The 22,772-nt window shown below is 41.2% G+C and overlaps 1 protein-coding gene across 1 annotated transcript in view; it reads right to left on the bottom strand.

Annotated features, from left to right (window-relative positions):
• Positions 1–22,110, bottom strand: part of MRAP2 (melanocortin 2 receptor accessory protein 2) — a 47,698-nt gene extending 25,588 nt beyond the window's left edge. The window contains exons 1-2 of the mRNA XM_077162354.1: positions 22,008–22,110; positions 6,489–6,622 (exon numbers count right to left, since the gene is read on the bottom strand). Of these exons, the coding sequence (XP_077018469.1) occupies positions 6,489–6,615 (127 nt within the window). The 5' untranslated portion in view covers positions 6,616–6,622; positions 22,008–22,110. The remainder of the gene's footprint in view (positions 1–6,488; positions 6,623–22,007) is intronic.
• Positions 22,111–22,772: the final 662 nt, after the last annotated feature.

Genomic DNA, 22,772 nt, shown 5'->3' with positions numbered 1-22,772 from the left:
CCATATTCTTATGGAGAATGTGAAATGGCCTCTTGAATGCTCTCCTTGCCTTCTACTTTTCCATGTATGGATCTGCTTTAGCACAGCCCTGATAATATTGCTTTTCTTATGAAAAATTGCTCAACAAATTAGATCAAGACCTACTTTTCCAGACTACAAGTAATTCCTTATGTAAAGTACTTCACGCAGTGGTCTGTCATCTGGGAAGAAGGTGCTCCAGAGATACTGGCTATTGTTAGAATCATCACCATCATCATCTCCCTATTTGTTCCTACCAACAGTCCATACATTTCCAATTAGACTAGGGGACATTTTACCCCTTATAACCTTAGCTCTTAGCCAGAGCTCCTAACACCCATGCTTTTATAGGGGCTCTTGCCTCTCTCTGGCTGGAACAACTTCTCCCAACCTGATTCTGATGAAGCCTAACTATCCTTGAAGACGCATCCCTTATACCATCTCCTTCACAAAGCCTCCATAATTCTCCAATTGATATGCTCTCCTCCTCCTGTGAACCTCAGAGCACTTTGTCTGTGCTTCTGTGATCCTGTTTTGGGAAATAATAATGAGTGTTCTCTGAGACAGGGATTAGACTGGATTGTCTACATAATCTGACATACATGGTAGAGTCTCAAATCTGGGGGGCAATTGTGTTTACATTTTCTGATCTATTTTATCTATATAGGAGTAAAGTGATTGGAGTATATACATAAAATGTATAAATGCAAGGCATTTTTCTAAGCATATATGTGTGTGTGTGTGTGTGTGTGTGTATATATATATATATATATATATATAGCATTTTTTTCTAAAGTGAAGAAAGCAGATGAATAATTTACCCTGCATAATGCATACTTTCATTCTACATGTCCTATTGCCTAGAGGTTAACAGCTTTGTTCAACAACTTTTATTCAGCACCCTGGTTACAAAACCAATGCATCTTTTCCCAGGGTTAAGAATACCAAAGAAATAGAAATTGTAGACTTGGCCTTGTAACATAATGGAAATGAGGCATACAAAAAGACATAAGTACAAGTACCAAAAAATGCATATACCCAAGTGCAACTAAGAATAAAATCTTAATTACTAGGTCATAGTCTGTGAAGAAACATTATACAGATAAATGGCAGTTCAGCACACTGTACTTTTATCAGCTGCTTGCCCAGTGAAAGTAAATTCTTAAAATTACAGGCCAGCACTATATTTAAGTCCTCAGTTTAGAGTTTGGTTAGGTTGGTTTACATTTTTAAAATCTGTCTACTAGGAAGGTGTTCTCTTGAGGAGAGATTTCGCCCTGTGAATGGTAGAACGATTTCCATCAGTCCTCCGTTCCCCTAGCCAAGGTGTAGGAAAGGCAGAAGAGGGGGCCTTTAACCCTCCTGGTCACCTCCCTCCACTCTTCTAGTTCCCCAGGAAGCCAATCAAGAGGCAACAGTAATGTGGGTCACACCCTTCAGAGAAGTCATGAGAATCGCCATCATCCAACCACATTTCCAAGTGTTTCCTTGAGAATGTGACACCTAAGCTTCCCCGCATGGTATATTTTAAGTAGCTCTACTTTTGACATTTCCCCTTGAAAGAAATTCTGCTACCTCAAATAATTTCCATTCATTTCCACCTTTACTATGTCCTCTGCCACCTTATCTTGATCCCGAAGCACTATCTTGATCTTGACCCCCTTATAGGGGGCTAAGAATATCCAAACTCTCCTGAAGCTTTATTTATATGCCATGTTCCATGGGCACAGGAACTGCTTTAAAAGAGGGAGAACAGAGACCCTGGTTTCCCAAAAGCACCCTTACCCAGAAAGAAGTCAGATAGAGGTTTACACAGAGCGAGGCTCCAATGAAGCCAGATAGTTAAGGAAGCCAAGGGAAGCTTTCCAAAGGTGTTCCTAACAGAGCCAAGCAGCCAAGCAGTCCATCTGTCTAGAAACTGAGCTACTTAGAGATGAATACAGTAAGGCAGTAGAATAAATTGCTGAGGAATTCCAAATAAAATGTGTCATTAATGAAATCCTTTTCCCTTAGCCTGACCTATAGTGAATGGAATGGAATGAGAGAGCTGAAAGCTGACAGCTGCACAGTTTTCACTGATATGATCTTTTTCTCCATGATCTCTTTCTCCAGCTTTTCCATTGCAAGGTAAATCTATAACAACCACCCCCATCCCATTCCCCCTTCTCTCCACCTCTCGAAATTGTGACCTTTATCCATTTCGTGGTTGTATGAAAAACAGTGGTTAATCCTTAATTTGAAAGAGAGGGTTCAGGACACAAGAGCCAACATTGTTCTAATACATTAAGGTTGGTTTTGTGGTATGAATTCCTGAGAAAGAACCAAATATGTTCCAATACTTGTCTCTACTGTGCTTACAATGACATAGCCTATTCCAAGCCCTTTTCATGCTCTAGCTCTGCTTCCCTACCTGATCATTCAGCTTCTTGCTAATCATCCATGCATGTATCTGGCATTATAGGCAAGCTGGCATATGAAAAAAATCATGGAATTTTGCCACCACTTATTATTTTGCCATATAATAAGTGGTTCTGATTAACTTATAATCAGAATAAGATGATGTTCCTTCATTCTCTTCTCAACACAGCAGCTAGGTCCTGCTAAAACGTAAATGTGTCCACTCATTGGCTTTGCTTCTCTCACATGGCTGAGCCCTTCATAACTGATCTATCACTCCTTCCCTTTAGAGCAAAATTCTTGAAAAATTTTGTCCATATGTACTATCTGCAATTTCTCTCTTCCTATTTTTTTCTTCAGTCAACTTCAGCAAACTTTTACCTCCATCACTCTGCTAAAACTGCTTCTTAAAAAATATGTTTACTGAGATATCAATATATACATACAGTCCATCCAAAGCATGCAATCAATGGCTCACAATGCCATCACATAGTTGTGTATTCATCACTATGATCATTTTTAGAACATTTTTATCACTCCAGAAAAAGAAATAAGAAAAAAGAAAAAAACATACATCTATACCCATTATGCCTCCCTCTCATTGACTACTAGTATTGCAATCTACCCAATTTTATTACCCCTTATCCCCACCCCCCATTGGTTGTGGGGAATTGGTTGTCCCCACTGCTTGTGAGAGTATCAGGAATTCCTCAGATGGGGAATTTTAGGATTTCCTCCTTTCTCCCCTGTCCCCCAAAGGGACTTTGCAAATACTTTTTTATGCTCTGCCCAAATTACTGGATATATTGGAACATCACACTAACCTGTACAAACTAACAAGATCTCACACTCTATTCAAGGTTCCATGTAATTATGGTGTTCAAATGAACGACCATACAATTTTAATTAGATAATGCACTATCCAAAATATAATTTTTGTGCCAAATAAACATCTCTTCCTTTGGTCTCACACAGACATTGACGTTTTAAATTGTAAAAAAATAAAATAAAATATAGACCATATTGTCCTTTCCCTGTATTCTGATTTACCTTAGTCCTGTCCAGATCAGCTTCATTCATATCTCTAACTGAAGTTGATCACTTTTTCAGCTTTTTTAAAAGTTGCTTTATGGAGTAATGCTGACTTTCGTAGCTTCTGAGCTCTAACCTTGAGTCTCAGGTGTTACACAAATACCCAAAGTTTTAGGGAACAAGCAAGTTATACACAAATAGCTCAGTATCTCAGAATTTAGGAATAACAGTTACAACTCTGGAATAGAAGTGACTGCTGTAAGAGCTTACAATCTAGGACCCTTTACAATAGGCCCCAACCTGATAATCCATGCTCTCGATTTCAATTCTCTGAGTTAGTATATTATAGTTAGTCCATATGAGTGAGGTATGATAATATTTGTCTTTTTTTTTTTACATGAGCAGGTTCTAGGAATCAAACCCGGGTCTCCAGAATTCTGCCACTGAGACACCATTGTACCACCCAATATTTGTCTTTTGTAAAACTACTTTTAAAAATATTACCAGTAACTTCTACATTGTAAATCCAATGGTCAAGTCTCAGTTCTCAATGTATTTGACCTACAGCACCATTTGACAAAGACAATTATTTTCATCCTTGAAACCCCTATCTTTACTTGGCTTTTAAGACACCACAACTGCATGGTTATCTCTGTACCTTTTTGTACGTTCCTTCTCAGCCTCCTCTCTTGCTTCATTCTCAACTCCTCAACTTCTAAATGCTGGCATGTCCCAGGACTCAGCTTTTGGGCCCCGTTTGGATTTCTATCTAAATTCACTCATCTAGCCTCTTGGCTCTGAATACAATTTATATGCTGATGACTCTCAAATGTACACCTTCACCCTGCACCTCTCCCACGCTGTCCTCTTGTAAGTTTGGTAGGTATCTCTATTTAATGGATCCAAATGTGAGTTCCTAGTGTTCCTCTCTGAAACATGCTTCTCTCATAGTCTCCCCCAACTCTGATAATGGCAATTCCATCCTGCCACTTTCTTATATCACATATCTTCAAATCATTTCTCTTACACCCAATAGCCAATCCATCAACAAATCCTGTCAGATCAACCTTCAAAAAATATCCAAAATTTACATACTTCTTACCACTTCAGTGCCCCCACCCTGGTCCAAGTCACCATTATCACCTGTCTGGACTACTGAATAGCCTCCTGACTAGTCTCTGCTTCCACACTCATCCCCTTTGATCTATCCTCAGCCCAGGTGCAGGGGGTCCTATTGAAAACTAAACCAGATGGCACTCCTCTGCTCCAAACCTTCAAATGACTTCTCAGAGTAAGAAGGCAAAGTCCTTCACATGCCCTCTAAAGCCCCCCATGACCTGGTCCCCGCTACCTCTCTGACTGTCTCTAACTGCTCTGCCTCTCATTCACCCCTGGCACCATGCGACCTTTTCATTGCTCCTTACATAGTTCAGCTCATTCTTGCCATGGAACCCCTTCTGGAATGTTCTTCCTTAGAAGACTTACTCTCTCACTTCCTTCAGGACCTTGCCAAAACTCTCTTCCATGACTACTTTATATACAGTCACCCCACACTCTATATCCCTTTTCTCTACTATATTTTTTCCTTTTATATCTCCATCCTGTACCATTTATTTAACTTGTTTATTGTATGTCTCTCCCACAAGAATGCAAGCTCTATAAGAAGATATATTTTTTTGTCCTTTCTGTTCAGTGTTGTTTATCCAGTACTTAAAATAGTGCTGCATATAACAGATGATCGACAAATATGTGTGAATGAATGGATGGACCTTCACTCTGCTGGTGTCAAATGCATGTTAGATATGTGTCCACTTCTGCTACATCATAAGGTTTAATATGGGATTCAAAATCAATGGCAAAAAGAGAATTTATAATGACCAATGAAGGTTGTTTTCCAATAAAAGACCCTTTGGAGATAGTAATCTTAATGTCTACACCCACAGAAAATTAATCTAACATAAAGATATAGTTTATAATCACCAACTATGATTCTTTACAAGCAAAGCAAATGAAGATAACTATAATGTTCGTTCCTATCTCCAGTTAAGTACTTCTTGCAATGTCTGGCTTCTGTTCTTTCGAACTTGCACCTAACTGGCTTGATATTTTGCCCAGCAAAACAAGGAGACACATTTGAAGCTAAAAATCACAGCATTTCAAAATGCAAGACTGTACCAGTATATATAGTAGTTGACTTAGTATGTTCACTTTCCTGTATGTCAGGGGTATTTTGGTTTTTTATTGTTCTTTATCTGGAACAGTTAAGAACCTAAAGTTTTCATGTGGCTATAGATACTCATTCTGATACAACTAAACATCTCAGGAATATTTATGGGGTTGCCATGAAAGGGCCCAGGAGTGGGCAGCAGCTCTTGTCTATCTTGTCAATGCTACTTAATGAAATGCTTCATGATGGTCAGTCAGCATTCAGTTATGACTGCAGTTGGTAATCTCTCATGGAATTATATTTCCTTGCTCAGTGCCAGATCATGAATTACTCCAGTAACAGTAACATGATTCCTGCCTACAAAAGTAGAGTTAGGAATGATGACAGCCTATTCTCATCTGTCACTATGAAAACACAGAGATGGGCTGTTCTCTACTGCTAAAGAGAAACAATGGTGTTGACAAGATGCCATGGATTAGGTGTTACAAAAACATAAAAATGTTCTTCAATGACTAGTTCCAGATTCTATTTTTGTATACTTTTTCGATAATACAAAATGTTTACACAGTTTTGGGGGACTGGAATGCTTACTACCTTAAAAAGAAATAGCTCAATCTGAGATTTATACGGATTCATGTTCCCTCACTAAGGAAATCTTTCAAGAAGTTCTCTTTGTCATTCAGAATCACCAAGGGCCCCCAGAGATACCATCTCTAAGCAATGAGCCTGTTATGTGGAGGGAGTGTTCTATGGGATTTTGGAGGTAGAAGACAGAGTTCTGTAAGAACATAGAATATTCAGGAGAGTTCATCACTGGGGATTTCACAAGAAAAATAGATATTATGCTTACAATGGGAAATTGTATAAGACTTACATTTATGGGCCTTCAGTCCTTCAAAGGAAACTGGTCCAATCTCATAATACTCATATTCCCAGGTGTAGTCAGAATTAGATGCAGATTGCTGGGAGGTTCTATTAGAAGATAACCTCTGTGCAGACATCTCCACCCTGCACAAATAGAGAAAGGCAAGTGAACACCTGTTAATTCACCCATAAGTACACAGTTATTTTAATTGCTCTTGACTACATTCAGGAGTTAGGCAGGTAAAGACCCCAGGGAGGGTATATCTGCTGCGTCAGGGAGAGGACTTCACCAGCTGCACACAGCTCGGCCTTACCTGATACCAAGTAGCCATTATTTCTTTTTTCTCTCCACTACACTAAAGTGTGCTTGATGTCAGACACCAACCCTTTTTTTTTTTGTCCCCAGAACTTAACCCATTGCCTGGCATATAACTTATATTCAATAATTAATAAAAGAAGGGAAGAAATGAGGGAAAAAGTGTATTAAAATTTCTGCATTCACAGTCTATACCTGCACAAGTATGGAAAGAGTCTACAAAGAACAAATAAACTCAGTATCAGAAATAAACTGGCTCATTGCATATCTATTGAGCACCTACTATATAACAGTAAAGACATGCCACACAGGTCTAATGGAATAGAGTAGAAAGAGGACTAGACAAGACAAGGTACATAATGGGAGAAGACCATCAACAGAAGTGCACACCTTGTACAACATGAGTTGCTCATGTTCTCAGAATTTTCCAAGTATTTTCTTTATGAACTGTATTTTAGACAAGAAAATGATGACTTCTTTTGGAGAAGCACAGATGCCAAAGGTGACAATTCAATGGAGCCAGTGTCTAAAGCTCACATCTAATGTAAGCAAAGATACCTGATCCCACACCCCCATTTTTAATGGGAGAAAGGGAGACAAATCAACGAATGACTAGTTTTAAGGGAAAACTCAAATGAAATGCCAGCCCAAACAAAGTTAGCTGCCTTTCCCCTGAAGAACTATGTGTTAACTAAATAAATCCCCTTTTATTGAAAGCCAATCCATCTCTGGTGTGTTGCATTCTGGCAGCTAACAAACTATAGCTTTATTACATTATAATTTTTATAACTTAATAAAATTGAATTAAGTTTTATTAAAACTTTAACAATATTAAATCTTTATTTATTTATCTATTTGCATGAGCAGGCACTGGGAATCAAACCCGGGTTTCCAACATGACAGCCGAGAATTATGCCACCAAGACACTGTTGCACCACCCAATACTTTTTATTTCAAACTGTCTTTGGGATTTCAGAGGGTCCCTGGAAAGACACAAAGGGTTTGTTTTTTGACCTTATAAAAAGAGAGACGCTAGAAATAATTAGTTTCATTTGATTTGAGTTGCATGGGATGTGTTGTCAAATTAAAAGGGATTTTCTAACCTTCTGCTTGTCAAATTTGCATGGGTTAATTGTTATTCTTATAAATATTTAAGGATTATATAAAAGTCCTAGAGTTTTAATGGTTTTCACTGTCCATATGTCCTGATACTGATCTGCATGATATTAGACAATAGTATAGTGCTATTGGTCATAATTTTGTTATTCTTCAAAAAAACAAGATTCACTGAGCATTCTTAAGGGTGAGATGAGCAGTCCCACCCTTAAGAGCTTCCTAGAATTCCCTTCACCCACCCCACCACAGGTCAGAATCACCCACCACCACCCTGGCGCTCTAAGGCATGCATTTCACCTTCTCTCATCCCTTCTTCCCCCAACCCCAGCCTCAGACACCACACCAACTTCCCAGCATCATGTTGTTCAAAGGATGGAGCTCTCTGATCCAGAGATGTGGATCAGCATCGTGGACGAGAAAGCGACCCTGAGTAGTCAGCCTGATGGATCACTCCTCCAAAGGCAGAAAATGCCAACTCTCATTTGGGAAATAAAGCTATCCAAATTATAAGAAAAGCCGACCTTCACTTTAAGTATTGTTACCTTCCTATTCCTAGCACAAAAACCGTGACCACACTATCATCTTTGGCCTTTCTACTGTTTGAACATGAGGTATTTCCCTTAAAAATGAAATAAATTGCCTCAGGAAATAAAAATTAACAACTCAAACCTCAGAGGCACGATCCTCGTGTATGAATTTTTCCTTCACAAGAAAAGAATTGTCCAAGAGATGAGTAGCCTTCAGAGACCAAGGGTGTAGATTAGGATAAACACAGTTCCGCTTGAAAATGTGAAAAATCGCATAACGTAGGAAAAAGCACTGAAATTGAGGTCGGAAGACCTGAGTCTTTACTGCACCCCCGTAGGCTGTGTTGCCAAGCAAAACAGTCTCTCCCAGCTGTGTTTTCCTCATCTGCAAAGCTGATGGTCGTGCTACTTGAACACATTGTCAGGGAATGGCGGTGGTTTCCTTCACTAGCAGACGCCTGCCTTCGCTCACCTGGCCCCTTCCTCATGCCTCCAAACTGGTTTTTCTGCTTCTACACTTCACTAACTGTGATGATCCAATCTCCATGTGTCAGCCAGAGAGCTTTTAGGAAAGACAAATTGCACTTGCCATTCCTTTGTTTGATATCTTTAATCACTTCCCACTACTCTAAAGGCCCTTAAGATGGCTTATAAGGTCATGATTTGGATCCTGCTTGTCTGCCCATATCTTGAGCCATTCCACCTCATACCCTATCAAGTTGTATTTGCATTTATTGCAGTTCCTCAAATCCTCTGTGCTCTCTGTCCTGCCGTTCCCACTAGTAGGAATGCTCTCCCCAGACCCCCATCCTGCCCCATCCTCTTATCTTTGTACCCTCATCATCTAAATCAGGGGTTGGCAAACTACAGCCTATGGGCCACATCCAGCCTCCCTCTTTGTTTCTATATCGCCTGCAAGCAAAAATGTGTTTTACATTTTTAAATGATTGAAGAAAAAAAAAAAGAATTATATTTCATGACATGGTAAAATACTATAAAATTCAACTACCAGTGTCCATATGTAAAGTTTTATTGGAACATAGCCACCCTTATTTATTTCTGTGTTATCTGTGGTTGCTTTCACATTGCAACAGCAGCGTTGACTTGTTGCCACAGAGAACATACTGCCCATGAAGCTAAAATATTTACTATCAAGCCTTTTACAGAAAAAGGTTGCTAACTCCTGCTCCAGAGCCACGAAAAAAAAATTACCTGCACTTCAGTTTTCCCATCAGGAAAGGAGAGATGAGATGATAACAGTACCTGCTTCATGGAATTGCTGTAAGTGTTAAGTGAAATGTTGCATGAAAAATGATTAGCCAGTACCCAGGTTTGGGACCAATAAACAAATGGTAGCCAGATAGCTAAAACATGCTGCTCTGGGACAGAAAAGCCTCGATTTATTCCTCAGATGCCACAATCTTTCCCATCAGATAACTCCTATCAAATCTACCATGTGGTTAATTAAGCTCTGTGCTTTTGGTAAATAGGTAAAATTATAATACAAATACCTCAAAAATAATTCATTTAGATGGTTTGAAGTTTATATTGATCAGCATTTCTTCTTGGGATTTGTGCTGTTTCTCCAGTCAAAAATAAGGGTGATAAGTTGAAGTCTGGCTTGATCATATCATTCTTATTGGAAATCAACTTTACAGTCACTGCAATAAGCAAAGCCAAGGGGGACACTAGACTTCATCTACTGTCAAAACAGATTACAAAAAAAAAAGTGAAAAGCACATAAAACAAAGAGGCACATAAAGGTAGGAGAGTGTTTTCTCTTCTCCAAGCAGCACGTCCCAATGTGGGGGAGGGCAGCTCTCCCCATGGCCCTGCTGCTCAGCTCTGTACACGGTGGCGGTCCCTGTGAGACCAGCAGGGCTTCCTGCAACACTCTCAGGTCATAAAAAAGCCTCACCACCATCCTCACAGGGCCGGTCAAGAACTAGAGAATAAATGTGTCTGTAAAAGAATCAGATATCAGCAAATATCAACTGCTTGCCTATGATAAAATCCATTCCTTCTCTTTCTCTCCCGTCCACTATTCCCTTACATTTAAATGGAACCATTTAGAGACAGCAAAGACAAAAGAGTAAATGAAGTCATACATGTAAAGGTCCTGACAGTGCAAAGGTATGCCTTGGGTGCAGAACACAAAAGGGAGAAGGAAGCCCTGACAAGCATCTGGAGACAAAAGAGCAAATAAGAAAGCCTGCCTATCACCCATTCTGCAGGGATGCAGAATGAAATGACAGACAACCTCCCTCCAAGCAGCCACCATTTGGGTAGCCTTCAGATAAAAGGCTACACTGACCATTTCCTCTCAGCTCTTAAATCCCAAAGACAGAATTCTGAACCTCTGGCCCCTTTAAAAAGTAAACACTCATACTGCTGAGAAAGTCCACAAGGCAATATACTTTCCTCCAGCTCTCCAGTTACTCAGTTTGGGCCATCAAATGCACAAGGACAAGCCATACACAGAAGGCTGCGGTAAGGCAGTTATTTTATATATACTCATTTTCTAAGCCCAGGGCTGCTTTTCTGAGCTTTGCGGAAACACAAACTAGAACTATCTCACCGTTTTGAAACTGCCTGTATGCCTGGAAAGCAGCCCCCAGAGTCGGATATTCTCCCTCCAGTGAGAAAGGTCTAGGTTGTGACATTGAGTGAGAGAGTCATCTAGCTTAGTCACTGGGTTGCTGAAAAGCTGGCAGCTGCTCACTCATAAGCACAGCAAACACAGGAAATGCAGAGCTCAGCAGGGCAGCTGCCTCTATCCATTGGCTTTTCCTGAGCATTCCCTCGCGAGATTTTCCTAATATTAAATTTCTTCATAATATTTGAGTCATTGAAAATAACTCCTTTGAGAATGAACATATCCTAAACAAGTTTCCTTGAGCAGCAGAGAGAAACTAATTGTTCTTCTGAGCAGCTGAAAGCACTGTTGCCAACAAAATCAATAATGAGAATTTATGATTGGAGCAGAGACCATCTGAAAAGGGAGTTCACCTTTTCCAGGAATACAAGGGGTAGTTTGGACCTATTATGCAGTGGGGTGGAACTGGGGGAAAGGGGATGACAAATATCGCAAATCTAAACAATTCTTTTCTTCTGGAGGGAGATTCATAAATGAGGATGGTGCCTCTGAGCTTCATGTTGTTAGGAGGTTCTGGACATCTTTCACAGCTGCCCAAGCCGTCATCCCTTCACCCATCCATGTTCCAAAACCTTCATCCCTTCTTCTGACCATCCAGTCTTTCCTCCCCGACCCCAGGTTCCCATCCCACTCCTGTAGCACTCTCCTTCTCCCCCAATCCGGGGAAAGGTATGCTGATAAGGGAACCTCCTTTGGAGTTAATAGAGGCTCTTCATCAACATTCTTGGTGGGTTTATGAAGGATTCAAACATCAAGGACTGTTTCTTTGGAACATCAAGGACTGTTTCTTTGGAATTGGGCAACTTTCATTTCTGCGTTAAGGGATAAACATCAGCAGGTGGATTTTCCAAATAACCACCCATGCCACTGGCACACTAAGGAGAGATGAAAAGGTGCCCAGAAACCCTGGCACACACACACACACACAACCAGCAGTGAGAAAGACACCCCAAAAGCTGCAACCAATGCCAAAGATTCAAAGATAGCAGTAATCAATTTGTCCACAGGAAGACTTAATGGCCTGTTCAGATTCAAGATTTAAATTCTCAATTGTAAAGATTCTATATCCTTTCATGTCAATCCCCAAACTCTAAAAGTAGGCCTGCAAACCAAGACTACGAACTTCTGTTCTGGCCTGGGAGGTAAAAGTCTCATTAGTCACCTGTTCTTTCTTTCTTCCTCCTATAACCAGGAGCAACTGTCAACCAGCCCAACACAAAGACATCACCTTTTTGACCCATCACCCTCTCTCTTCCAGCTCCTAAGAACCAAATATTTAGAAGCTTAATTTCCTCATTGCACCAACATGTGTCCAGGGACCCAATTCAGAACAACAGCACTCCCAGTTTACCTGTGTCTAGGAGGGTAGGGCTACCAGAGATCAAATTAGAGACTACAAGGTTATGAGTCAGGTCTACAATGAAACCAGAGCCAGCTGGATATTCCTAAAGGCATTTTCATAAAGCAGCACCTTCCAGGAAGAAATCATGCTGTACTCTAAAATCAGAGACTCTCCTGTCTCCTCCCAGCTTAAAAATTGCTAATACACTCTTATCCCCCAGTTTAAGTCTCCTTTTTATAGATTCTGTGCGAACCACCACCTTCTACTTGCACACACAGTTGACTCCTCCTCCATTCTCAAAGTTTGCACTCATACTCACTGTTTTGTGCCATTCCCTATTGTTTCCTAGAAAATACTCAGTTACCCAGCAGACTTCAAAAACATGGTGACTGACTGCTGACAGAGAAATTCAGGAGATATCTTCTCTCTATATCTATTCTTCCCATTTATCCCCATTTCTCTGGAACACAGCAATAACTTGTTACCAGGAACAGGAAATGAGATGAAAAGCTTTACCAAGATTCCTATTTAAAATCAGAATCAATGTCAATAGAATACCAACTTCTGAAAACAGAAATGAGACATTTTACATAAATATCTAGCCAACACCTAAAACTGAGACATGCTTAATTAGTGAGTGGGCATCTTTCCTCAATCAGTTGGTGATTCAGAGGGGCCAAGGGGTCTGGATTCTTGAATCCACCTCCTCCAGCTGTGTGCTGGACTTCTATATAGTGGGAAACAGGCTAGAAAATAACTTTTAAAGTTAGTATTTCCAGGTGAATAGAGAAATGACTAGAGGCTAATTGTTGGAAAACTCTGCCTTTCCTACAAATGTTGGGACTCCCCAGCTCAGTCCAGCAAATGCTTATTACACCAACTACTAAGTTTCTGGGGTGCAATGTCCGTGAGGACCTTTGAAGATGTTTTTGGAGGTGGTAAGAAACAGTTCTCATTCACCATAGAAAGATGATCACAATCCTTTCTTGGCCGTCTCTTTCCTCTGGCCTGTTTTCTGTAAGCACCATCGGGACAGGGGCCCCCTCTGCTTCCCTGACAGCTGTTATCTCCAGCTCTCTGCACGAGGTCTGGCTCACACCAGACATGCGATAAATGCGTGTTAAATAGAGCTGGTGGTGAGTAACTACCAAATGAAATGCTCTTCTTTCACTCTGCTTCTCAACCCTGAACCTGAGGATGGAGTTCCCCCATTATATCATGGACTACAGTTCGACATCAAGAAGAATGTCATGCCCATGCAGGGATAAAGCACCCCGAAAGAAACTCAAATCCCCATCTGGAAAAGACTTCCCAAGAATATATGTGGCATCATGCTGTCAGTTCAGGTGGGGGTGGCAGGCACACGGGTTCCAGCATGGCCAGGAAGGCAGCTGTATCTCAACCCCCCAGCTCTCTATATTCAGGATGCTGGATTTTCACAGTTCTGTAGGGATGAGAAAGCCTTTATAAACTGAGACCCACTAACCAAGCATAAGAGAATGATTTAAAAGCAAACTGTCGATTTATTGAATTACGGTAAGGAATAAAATGACCAAGCAGACCAGAGGCTTTATATCATGTGGTCTGGGAAACAAAATTTAATACCAGAAGATTAGCTGGTGAATGTGGAATTAGGACAAGAGAATTATGTAATATAATAAAGGACTCCTTCTACCCTACTACACATGTGTCAGGATGTTAGGCTGCTTTTCTTGTATCCCAACACGATGTCCTCTTGCAGTCACAAAGGGAGGCCACCTCCTGTGGCAGGGGATGAGGTCCTCACCACAGAAAAGTCATGGATTTACTCCTGCCTTTTCCTGGGCCTTGCTTTCCATGGTCTGAATTTCAAAAAATTCTAGGCATGCTTCCAGGTACCAATGGAATCTCCAGCAGATCACACTATTATAGCCTGGTTTTCTGAATTCACTTTACTATTTATTTTGCTCTTTTTATCTCTGAGCTATCAGTAGAATTGTGTTAAACAACTAGGGCCTAATAAAAGAACAAATTATCAAAAGCAGAACCCTAGCTTGGGTCAGGGGTAGGCTGCTTGGAAGAAGTTATTGTTTAATAGGCAGAGTTTCTGTTTAGAGTGATGAAAAGAATTTGGTAATGGATGGTAGTGACAGTATCACAATATTGTGAATGTAATTAACGTCACTGAATTGTATGCTTGAAAGTGGTTAAAATGGGAAGATTTATATTGTATGTCTTTTACCACAATAAAAATTAGGGAAAAAATTTTTCCCTTGGCCAGTGCATGGGATAAGGATAATTACTGAGAGCTCCCCAAACCAAGAGAGGAAGAACCCAGAGAATAAAAGCTAGTGTTGGTACCTCCAGGCATTGCTCCTGTGAAGGTCCTTTCTCCATGGCAAACATGTGAAGATCCAGCTTTGCTCTTTTCAAAAGCCCGTGTAGGGATTTCTTTTTACGTAAATGAAATACTGTGTCTGGGCTGTTGGGAGTCACTCTTCTCCACAACAGAGAGGGTCCTGGACAGGAAAAGAACATTTGTGCCAGCCTGTAGTCCTCTCACCCTGACCTGTCTTGGAAACACTAACTTTCCAAATTCTCCTTTTAGTAAACTTGACTTTCTGTTGTCCCATGTCAGTAAATCCTTCATTTCAGAAGTTCATTAACAGGTTATCATTCCAAAGCTTTAGGTCCTAGATTACATTTTAAGTCAGTTGCTTCTCAGTGGCAAAGAGGATACACCTTAATCTTATTAAATTGGCTTCAGTCCCTTCAGAATATTTTTTGAAGAATGGACCTATAAAATAGGGTTGCCAAAATTTTTGCTTTACCAAATTAGAATATTAAAAAAAAATTTGCCATTACCAATTATGAGCTAGTCATAGAAGAAAAGTATCATTACCAATTATGATCTATTCATAGAAGAAAAGTCATCTTGAGCATCATTTAAGTAGGGAAGGTATAATCTCACAATAAAGCAGTCCTTGGCCAGAAAGGAGAGCTCCCATGCTGATATTTTCACAGCAAGAAGTCTACATCATGCAGATTTGTACTACTTTGCATTCTGTCCACTCTCTTTATACTACAGCTACTTATTATGGCTTAAAGATTTACCCCCTCTGAAAGCAAAGGACAAAGGACTGAAGGAGATTGGTGAGATTCCTTCTAGCTCTAGATCTATGATTCTACAACTTGATAATAAAATACCAAGTTGCTTTTCACTTGCATCACAAATTCAAAAATGTGTAATCTATTTGTAAAAATTATAAGTGTGTATGTACACATACACACATATAGTACCATATGGATAAGGTGCTGAAATTAATTTTTAGAAAATAATATTCCCTTGATAAATTAATCACACTGTCCTTAAAAGTCCATTAAAAATGACTTATTTTGTACCCACCATTTTCATTGCAAGTATAAAACATGTTTTTTGAAAAGAAAAATATTTTCAAAATGCCATGAGTCTATCCCAGGACATGCATTTTCAACAAATACATTTATTTTTCTCAAAACATGTCCTTCAAGGAGAAAGTGCACTAGGGTTGAACATGCTAAAATTAGTATGAGTTGATTCAATTCTACAAGGATTTTTACAACACTTGCTATAAGCTTGACTGTGAAAGACGTCGTGGGGCCTGAAAGTCAAGGCCTGTGCCCCACGTGAATTCATGTTTGTGTTTGGAACCATTCTCTCCTCCAACAACCCTCACCCTCTCAAATACACACGGACACTCATGGACACACACAGACACACACATGCATGTGGTTAAGGGGCAATGCAAAAGCCTAATGATACACAGACAACAGATGCGACGGTGTCATTAAGAAAGGCAGGGCTCATTTTGGCGTAGACCACTGGGGTTGGGACAGAAAGGAGAAGACAGGAGAGTTAGGGGAGGGCTTCCTAAATGGCCCTCTGAGGCCCGGTTCGCCTACTGCCCCTGCCAATCTGAACTGCCATCTGCCTCTCTGCAGTCCTGCCCTCTCTTTCTGGCTGGGATCAGTCACTGCCCCCTCCGTGGAGCCCTGTCCAACTATGTCAGCCCACAAGCATCTCTTCCTTCTCTCAAAACCCATCACACGGATCACCTGAATTTCTCGTTTTAATAATGAGTAGAAAATTAATTAGCCTCCCTAAAAATAAGAATGTGCCTCTCACTGAATCTTCATACTGATTTATATAGCTGCTATTACAAAATATCACAGCCAAGTGAATTAATGCTTTAAAATCAGACTATTTTACAGTACGAGGGAATCAACAACCCTTTAAATTTTAATTAGTGGAGTTCTTTAAACACTTGGCACAATAAAACTTGGCACAAAATAAAACAGGAGAGTGAGATGAGACCAGCCATCTCTTAAATCACTTTGGGGATGATTTGCCAAACCAGTCTACTTTGTATTTATTGTTCATATCCGTCTCCAAGCAGCACACACTGTTCTTTACAGCCCCGACCTGAATCATTCCTTTGACAAGCAAGCGAAGAAGAGAGGGACAAGGTGTTTCAATCTCTACTTCCACAGAAAAGGAAATTTAAACTAAAGCAGTAGTTTATTTAAGAGCTTGAGGCAGAAGTAAAAAAAAAAAAAAAAGCTAAATTCCCTAATAGCCTCTTATCCTCCTAGGTCTGGGCTTCTTAAGCCAGGGGGCATGTCCCATCTGGTTTTTCCACCAACCCCTCCCACTACATCTTAGTACAATCCCTATTTATAACCAAACCAGAGCTTGGGGTGGTGAGGGCAAGGCAGGCCCCAGATGCCACACAGATTCCTTAACCTGCAGGAAGGGTCCCAGCCAGAAGACAGTGAGAGAGGGGGCCTGTAAAGCAAGGGGGCAAAAGCAGAGCCCCCCCTTTGCCTAAGTCTGAGGATGGCCAAATAGTCCCCAAAGCCTCTGAACAGACCTGACTCATCTTAGAGCATCAATTTTACTAGAAGACTTAGAAGACTGTTTTTATATAAAATAAGCATAGATATGCTACAGTGTGAATGTTCAAGATAAACTTACACTCGATTCTGGCAGCCTTGCCCTCTGCTTCAGATTCCCAGAAATGTAGGTTTACCCTCCTTTCCCATTGGGGTAATTAAGCAGAAATCTTAAAGAAGCACTGGTAAAAAATATGATGTAGGTTTAGGTGATACAGTTTATAGATCTTCAACTTCAATTTTTAAAATTTTCCCTTGTGATGGTTATGGTCAGGTGTCAACTTGGCCAGGTGATGGTGCCCGGCTGTTCAGTTGCTGTGAACTTAAATCGTCAGTGTGTGAAATTCACCTATGGCTGATTATATCTGCGGTCAGCTAAAGGGAAGTGCCTTATGCAATGATAATATTTAATTTAATTAGCTGGAGACTTAAGTCAGAAGAGAACTTAGCAACTCAGACCCAGACATTTGGAGACACAGAAAGGTACCTAGGCAGGAAAGGCCATTTGAACTCAGAAACTGGGAGAGAAGCCCAGCAGACTTCGCCCTGTGCCTTCCCGTGTGACAGAGAAGTCCAAATGAAAGCTAGCCACCATTCCTCTGAGGAACCATAAATTTGTAACTAAATAAATCCCCTTTATAATAGCCCATCCATTTCTGGTATATTGCATTCCAGCAGCTTTAGCAAACTAAAATGCCCTTATTTCCTTTTTCTTTTTTTCTCACAAAGTGGCATTATATTTTCTGCCACAATCTACCCAGAGGTTTGTAGACAGCCAGTAATGTTTATAACCACATCCTCTTATCTCCTAATTTTTCTTTCCTAGTCAACCAGGCAACTTCAGAGCCAACTCATGGGAAGCAGCCCCTCCCCAGCCTGCCCCACCTCTGTCTTTGCACTACTGGTTTTGCGGTTGCCAAGAACATGCATGAAGCAAACAAATGCACCTTTCAGAAGAATCATTATTTGAAGCTTATAAATCACTTTCACCTGAAGGGCTATGAAATTTTACTAATGGTACCAAAGTCAAACAAGAATTGCGTAGATCTTGTTAATACTGAAATGAACAACAATTAAATCCAGATTCTAACATCTATAATTTTAGCATCTTAAAAAGAGATTCTCACCTTCTGCTTTTTTACCTCACATCTTAGCAATGTTATAATGGGTTGAAGAAACACATCTGCAAAGAAGGAGAAGCAAAGGCACATACCTCCCCCTCTTTCCAGTAGGACTAGGTGCTTACACTGTACACCAACCAAAGAAGAACAAAAGTTTGGCTCTGAAACCAGCTAGAGACAACATGGTCATCTTGTCTGATTATCGGTCTCTATAATAATAAGCCCTTGAACATGTCGCATAAGCCATTGTTTTCCACCGTGAACAGACTAATGTGTACTTGAGAACCTTGGTAATTTTGTGTTTTTTTCCTGTCAAGTATTTATATTGTGCCCTTATTTGATGCATCAGCCTTCCAAAGCATGATTCCCTGCACATTGGCAAGTAAATTTTCTTTCCTTTTCTTAATGCTTCTACCTCTAAGTATTCCTTTCTTAGAAGTAAATGTACTACCAAGGAAACAGATTGTTGCTCTTTAGCATTTCAACCAGAACATATATAACCCATACTCTGAAATTTACAACTTGAGGGACCTAATCAAAATGACTTTACTTTTGTCTTCCACTCTCCCTCAAAATTATATTCAGTAGATTCATTTTCCCTGTTCTCAAGTGGAAACATAAGCAGATTCCGTAACTTTTCTGCTCACACATCCACTTCAAGTCCCAAACCGAAATAAAATGTTTAGTCCTTGGAAATAAAAGGAATTCCATTCTGTATTAACATTAAATCTTCTGCCCTAGCCCAGTTAAGTTCTGTTCATGCTGGTCTCTTGTGGGGAGGGTTGACCTCTTTTCTCTTTCTCCACAATACCTGCAACTGCTGGCCAGTTTCTCACTCCTTCAAGGTCAAAGTAGGCAAGGATAGGAGAGGTAAGGAATAGGAAAGGTTCTATTTCTTCTGACACTCTGTGAATTATCTCCATACATTCTCATTATAGGTGCTTTGGTGGGATTCATTTTCCTTCAGCTTGTTCCTCTTTATTCTTACATCAGCGTCTGGTTTTCCAGAAACTGTAGTTGCTGAAGTGCTCTCCCCATTGGGCCCAACTTAGAGTAGACCCAGGCCAGCCCTCTCTCCCACATGGCCCCTCCTGGTTCCCAGGAAATCCTCAGTCCTCCTTTGCCTGATTAACTCGGGCTCCTCTCCACTGCCTATGCCATGTGAGCCCCAAATGCAGGAAGGGCATGTAAAGCTCTCCTAGTGGTCTGTTGAAAACCCACCCACACTGGGCTGGGCATGAAGGAAATGACAACAGCTGTCTCTAAAGAAAGCGTCACAAGGGTCGTCTCTCAACTCTCATATTCTTGATTTAGATTAATTAAGATTAAGGAAAGATTCTCAAACACCTACTTTGGAATTTCCACTTTGTGGTCTAGCACTTTTCTCTGGAATCTCCATTAACTTCTATGTGGTTGCTGTAGTCAAAACTTTAATTTGACACCTTATATGGTAAATATACCTCCTATGTTTAACACTTCCTTAGATATTGCCTCCTATATTTATCACGTCCTGTGTTTAGGATAAACTATTAGTTTCCAATTATTTGTTAAAGCAGCTTTATTCACACACCATAGAGTCCAACAAAAGTGTACAGTCAATGGCTCTCAGTATAATCACAGAGCTGTGCATTCATAACAACAGTCAATCTTAGAACATTTTCATTACTCCAAAAAAAAAATCCCCAAGCCCCTTACACCCCCCTATTAATGCACTTAGCATTGGTGTGGCATCTTTGTTATAATTGATGAAAGAATATTAAAATATAACTACTATAAAATATAGTCCATAGTTTACATTAGATGTATTTTTCCCATACACCACCCTATTATTAACATCTTGTAATAATGCATACAATTAATCTAGTTCATGGAAGAACATTCTTATATTTCTACCCAATAACATTCACTATATTATAGAGTCCCATGTTTCATCCTCTAGTTTCCTTCTAATTGCATGCAAAACCCTAAATATCCCCTTCAACTATCATCACACATACTATTCAGTGTGTTAATTACACTCACAAAAATGTGCTATCATTTCAAAACATTTACAATCAACCTTATTAAAAATTCATCACAAAGTAAGCATCAGCTCCCCATTCTCTACAGTCATTCTATCTCCTGGTAATATATATTCTAAATATTAACTCCATGAGTTTGCTCATTATGATTAGTTAATATTAGTGAGATGATACAATATTTGTCCCTTTGTGGCTGGCCTATTTCATTCAACATAATGTCCTCAAGGTCTATCCATGTTGTTACATGCATTTTGAGAAGAAGAAGAAAGAAACTGGGAACAATTCTGCCTTCTAGCATCTATTAATATCAGCTCATCTTCCATATACACTGGAAGATCTTCCTGAATGGAACAAGTTCCTTGTTGTGGGCTCCCTGGCTCGCAGAGGCCTCTCTTGCCTTCTCCATCTTATTTTTGCAGGCACAGACCACTTAAGTGAATCCAGTTCTTAGTGATATGCCCCCCGTGGTGTACCTAAAGGACAATAGGACACTGGACTCACAGCCCTAGATTCCAGCCCCCAATTCCCCATTATTAACTGGGAATAATAGACGGTCTTGAACTATCTTGTAAAATTTGCTCTGGAATGATGCAAATTCTTAAAGTCAACTTGGGAAACATTTAATATCTTAACCTAAATTCGTTCATTCACAAACCGGAGATATTACTACTAGCCTTTGGGATTTTAAGGCGAATGAATGTATATATGGGAGTTTCCTTCTCTTCCCAGGAGTAGCACTGACACTCTTCCTCAAGGTTCCCTTCTCTATCAGAATATCATTGTGTGTTTAGTGTCACCTGTTTAAATCCAGGGTCATGTCTGGGGTTCCTCATGTCATCTCAAATGCTGCGGAAGCCACAAAACCTCAAACTCAGGTCTCTAATGAGGCTACTTTTCGCCTTCCTCAATTAATTACACACAAAGGATGGAAAAGGAAGGGGAAATGAAACGCAAGTTCTCTCTGGTCAGAAGGATGCCTTGAGGGCAAGCTCCCCAGTGCAAACAAGATGAGTGAACTGTTTCTGGCCAAGGCTCTTTCTGAGAGCTCTGCCCGTTGCAGGGGCGAGCACCCAGGCGCCAAGAGGCAAAAAGCATTTTCTTCTAGAGGGGCGGGGAAGGGCTCTCAGCTGCAGGACGCCGCAGTGGCAGGCAGGCCCGAGGGAGAAAAGTTCTATGGGCGAGAGAAAGTGTAACCCGGACGCCAGGGCCGAGCAGGAGGGAGGAAGCCACGGAAGTCCCGGGCGTCGCCGCTTTCAGCTTTTTCTAACGCGGGTCGACCAGCCAGACGTCCGCACATCAGCCGACTGCAGGGAAGGTTTCAAACTTGGGTGTTGTCCAAATTCTTCCCTTGGGCATCCTCAAATTCTGGTTCTTTCCCCTTACAGCCCCATCCTCCAAAACACCTCCAAACTAAAAACCACTCCCAAACCCAAGCAATCTCGACTGCCCGCGCCGTTGCCGGACGCGGCCCGCGCCGGGCTTTGCTCGCCCCCTGGGTGCCCCATCCCTCCCAAGTTACCGGTTGGCGCGCCCGGGCCCGCGGGCTGGACCACTGTGGCTCACGGCTCCTCCGAGGTGTGTGAGCGCCGCTGCCGCTTCTGGACGCCTCTAGCCAACGAGTGGCTCCCGGCACCGCGGAGCAGCGGAGACGCGCGCTCCCGACCCGCAGCGGAGGCGGCGAGGCGCAGCGCGGCGTGCAGGGGCCGGGGCCCCGGCTGGAGGGCCTGAAGCGGCTTCCCGAGCCTGGAGGGCTCAGAGACTATAAGGAGATGGTCGTTGCACAACCCTTGCCTGCTTGCTCTGTCCGCTCTGAGCCTGTCCCCGGAAAGGAAAAAGGAATCAGAATTCTCTGCCCTGCACGGTTCTACATTGGGTGCTACTAGACAACTTTGTCTATCAGGAGCTCACTCGCTGAGCAAGAGGGAATGGGGTCAGGAATGCAATCCTCTGCATTGGGTTCAAGTTCAATAAGGCCAGGACACTCCGTTAAGTGTCTCTTAAATTCCTATGTCGATTTTAGTTCCTCCCTCTCCCTACCGCAGACAGCCAAATGTCCCCCAATGGGCCCCAGAGGGAGAGGACTGGACCAGGAGTGTTTTCAAGTTTGCAGCTCTAGCTCACTCCTCCCTTCCAGCAAATGTTAATTGAGTCCATATTCCAAGCTAAACAGTGATCTGGATGCCAGAGGTGTGCTTCCTGGTGCTTATATTCTAGGGGAGAGACAAGCAGTAAAGATAACGGAGTAAGTAAAATATGCCTTATATGAGATAGTGATAAGCACTGT

Source organism: Tamandua tetradactyla, chromosome 5, assembly GCF_023851605.1.
Source record: "Tamandua tetradactyla isolate mTamTet1 chromosome 5, mTamTet1.pri, whole genome shotgun sequence".
Taxonomy (NCBI): domain Eukaryota; kingdom Metazoa; phylum Chordata; class Mammalia; order Pilosa; family Myrmecophagidae; genus Tamandua; species Tamandua tetradactyla.
The sequence above is the reverse complement of the archived record's forward strand: the minus strand, read 5'-3'. Positions and strand labels throughout refer to the sequence as shown.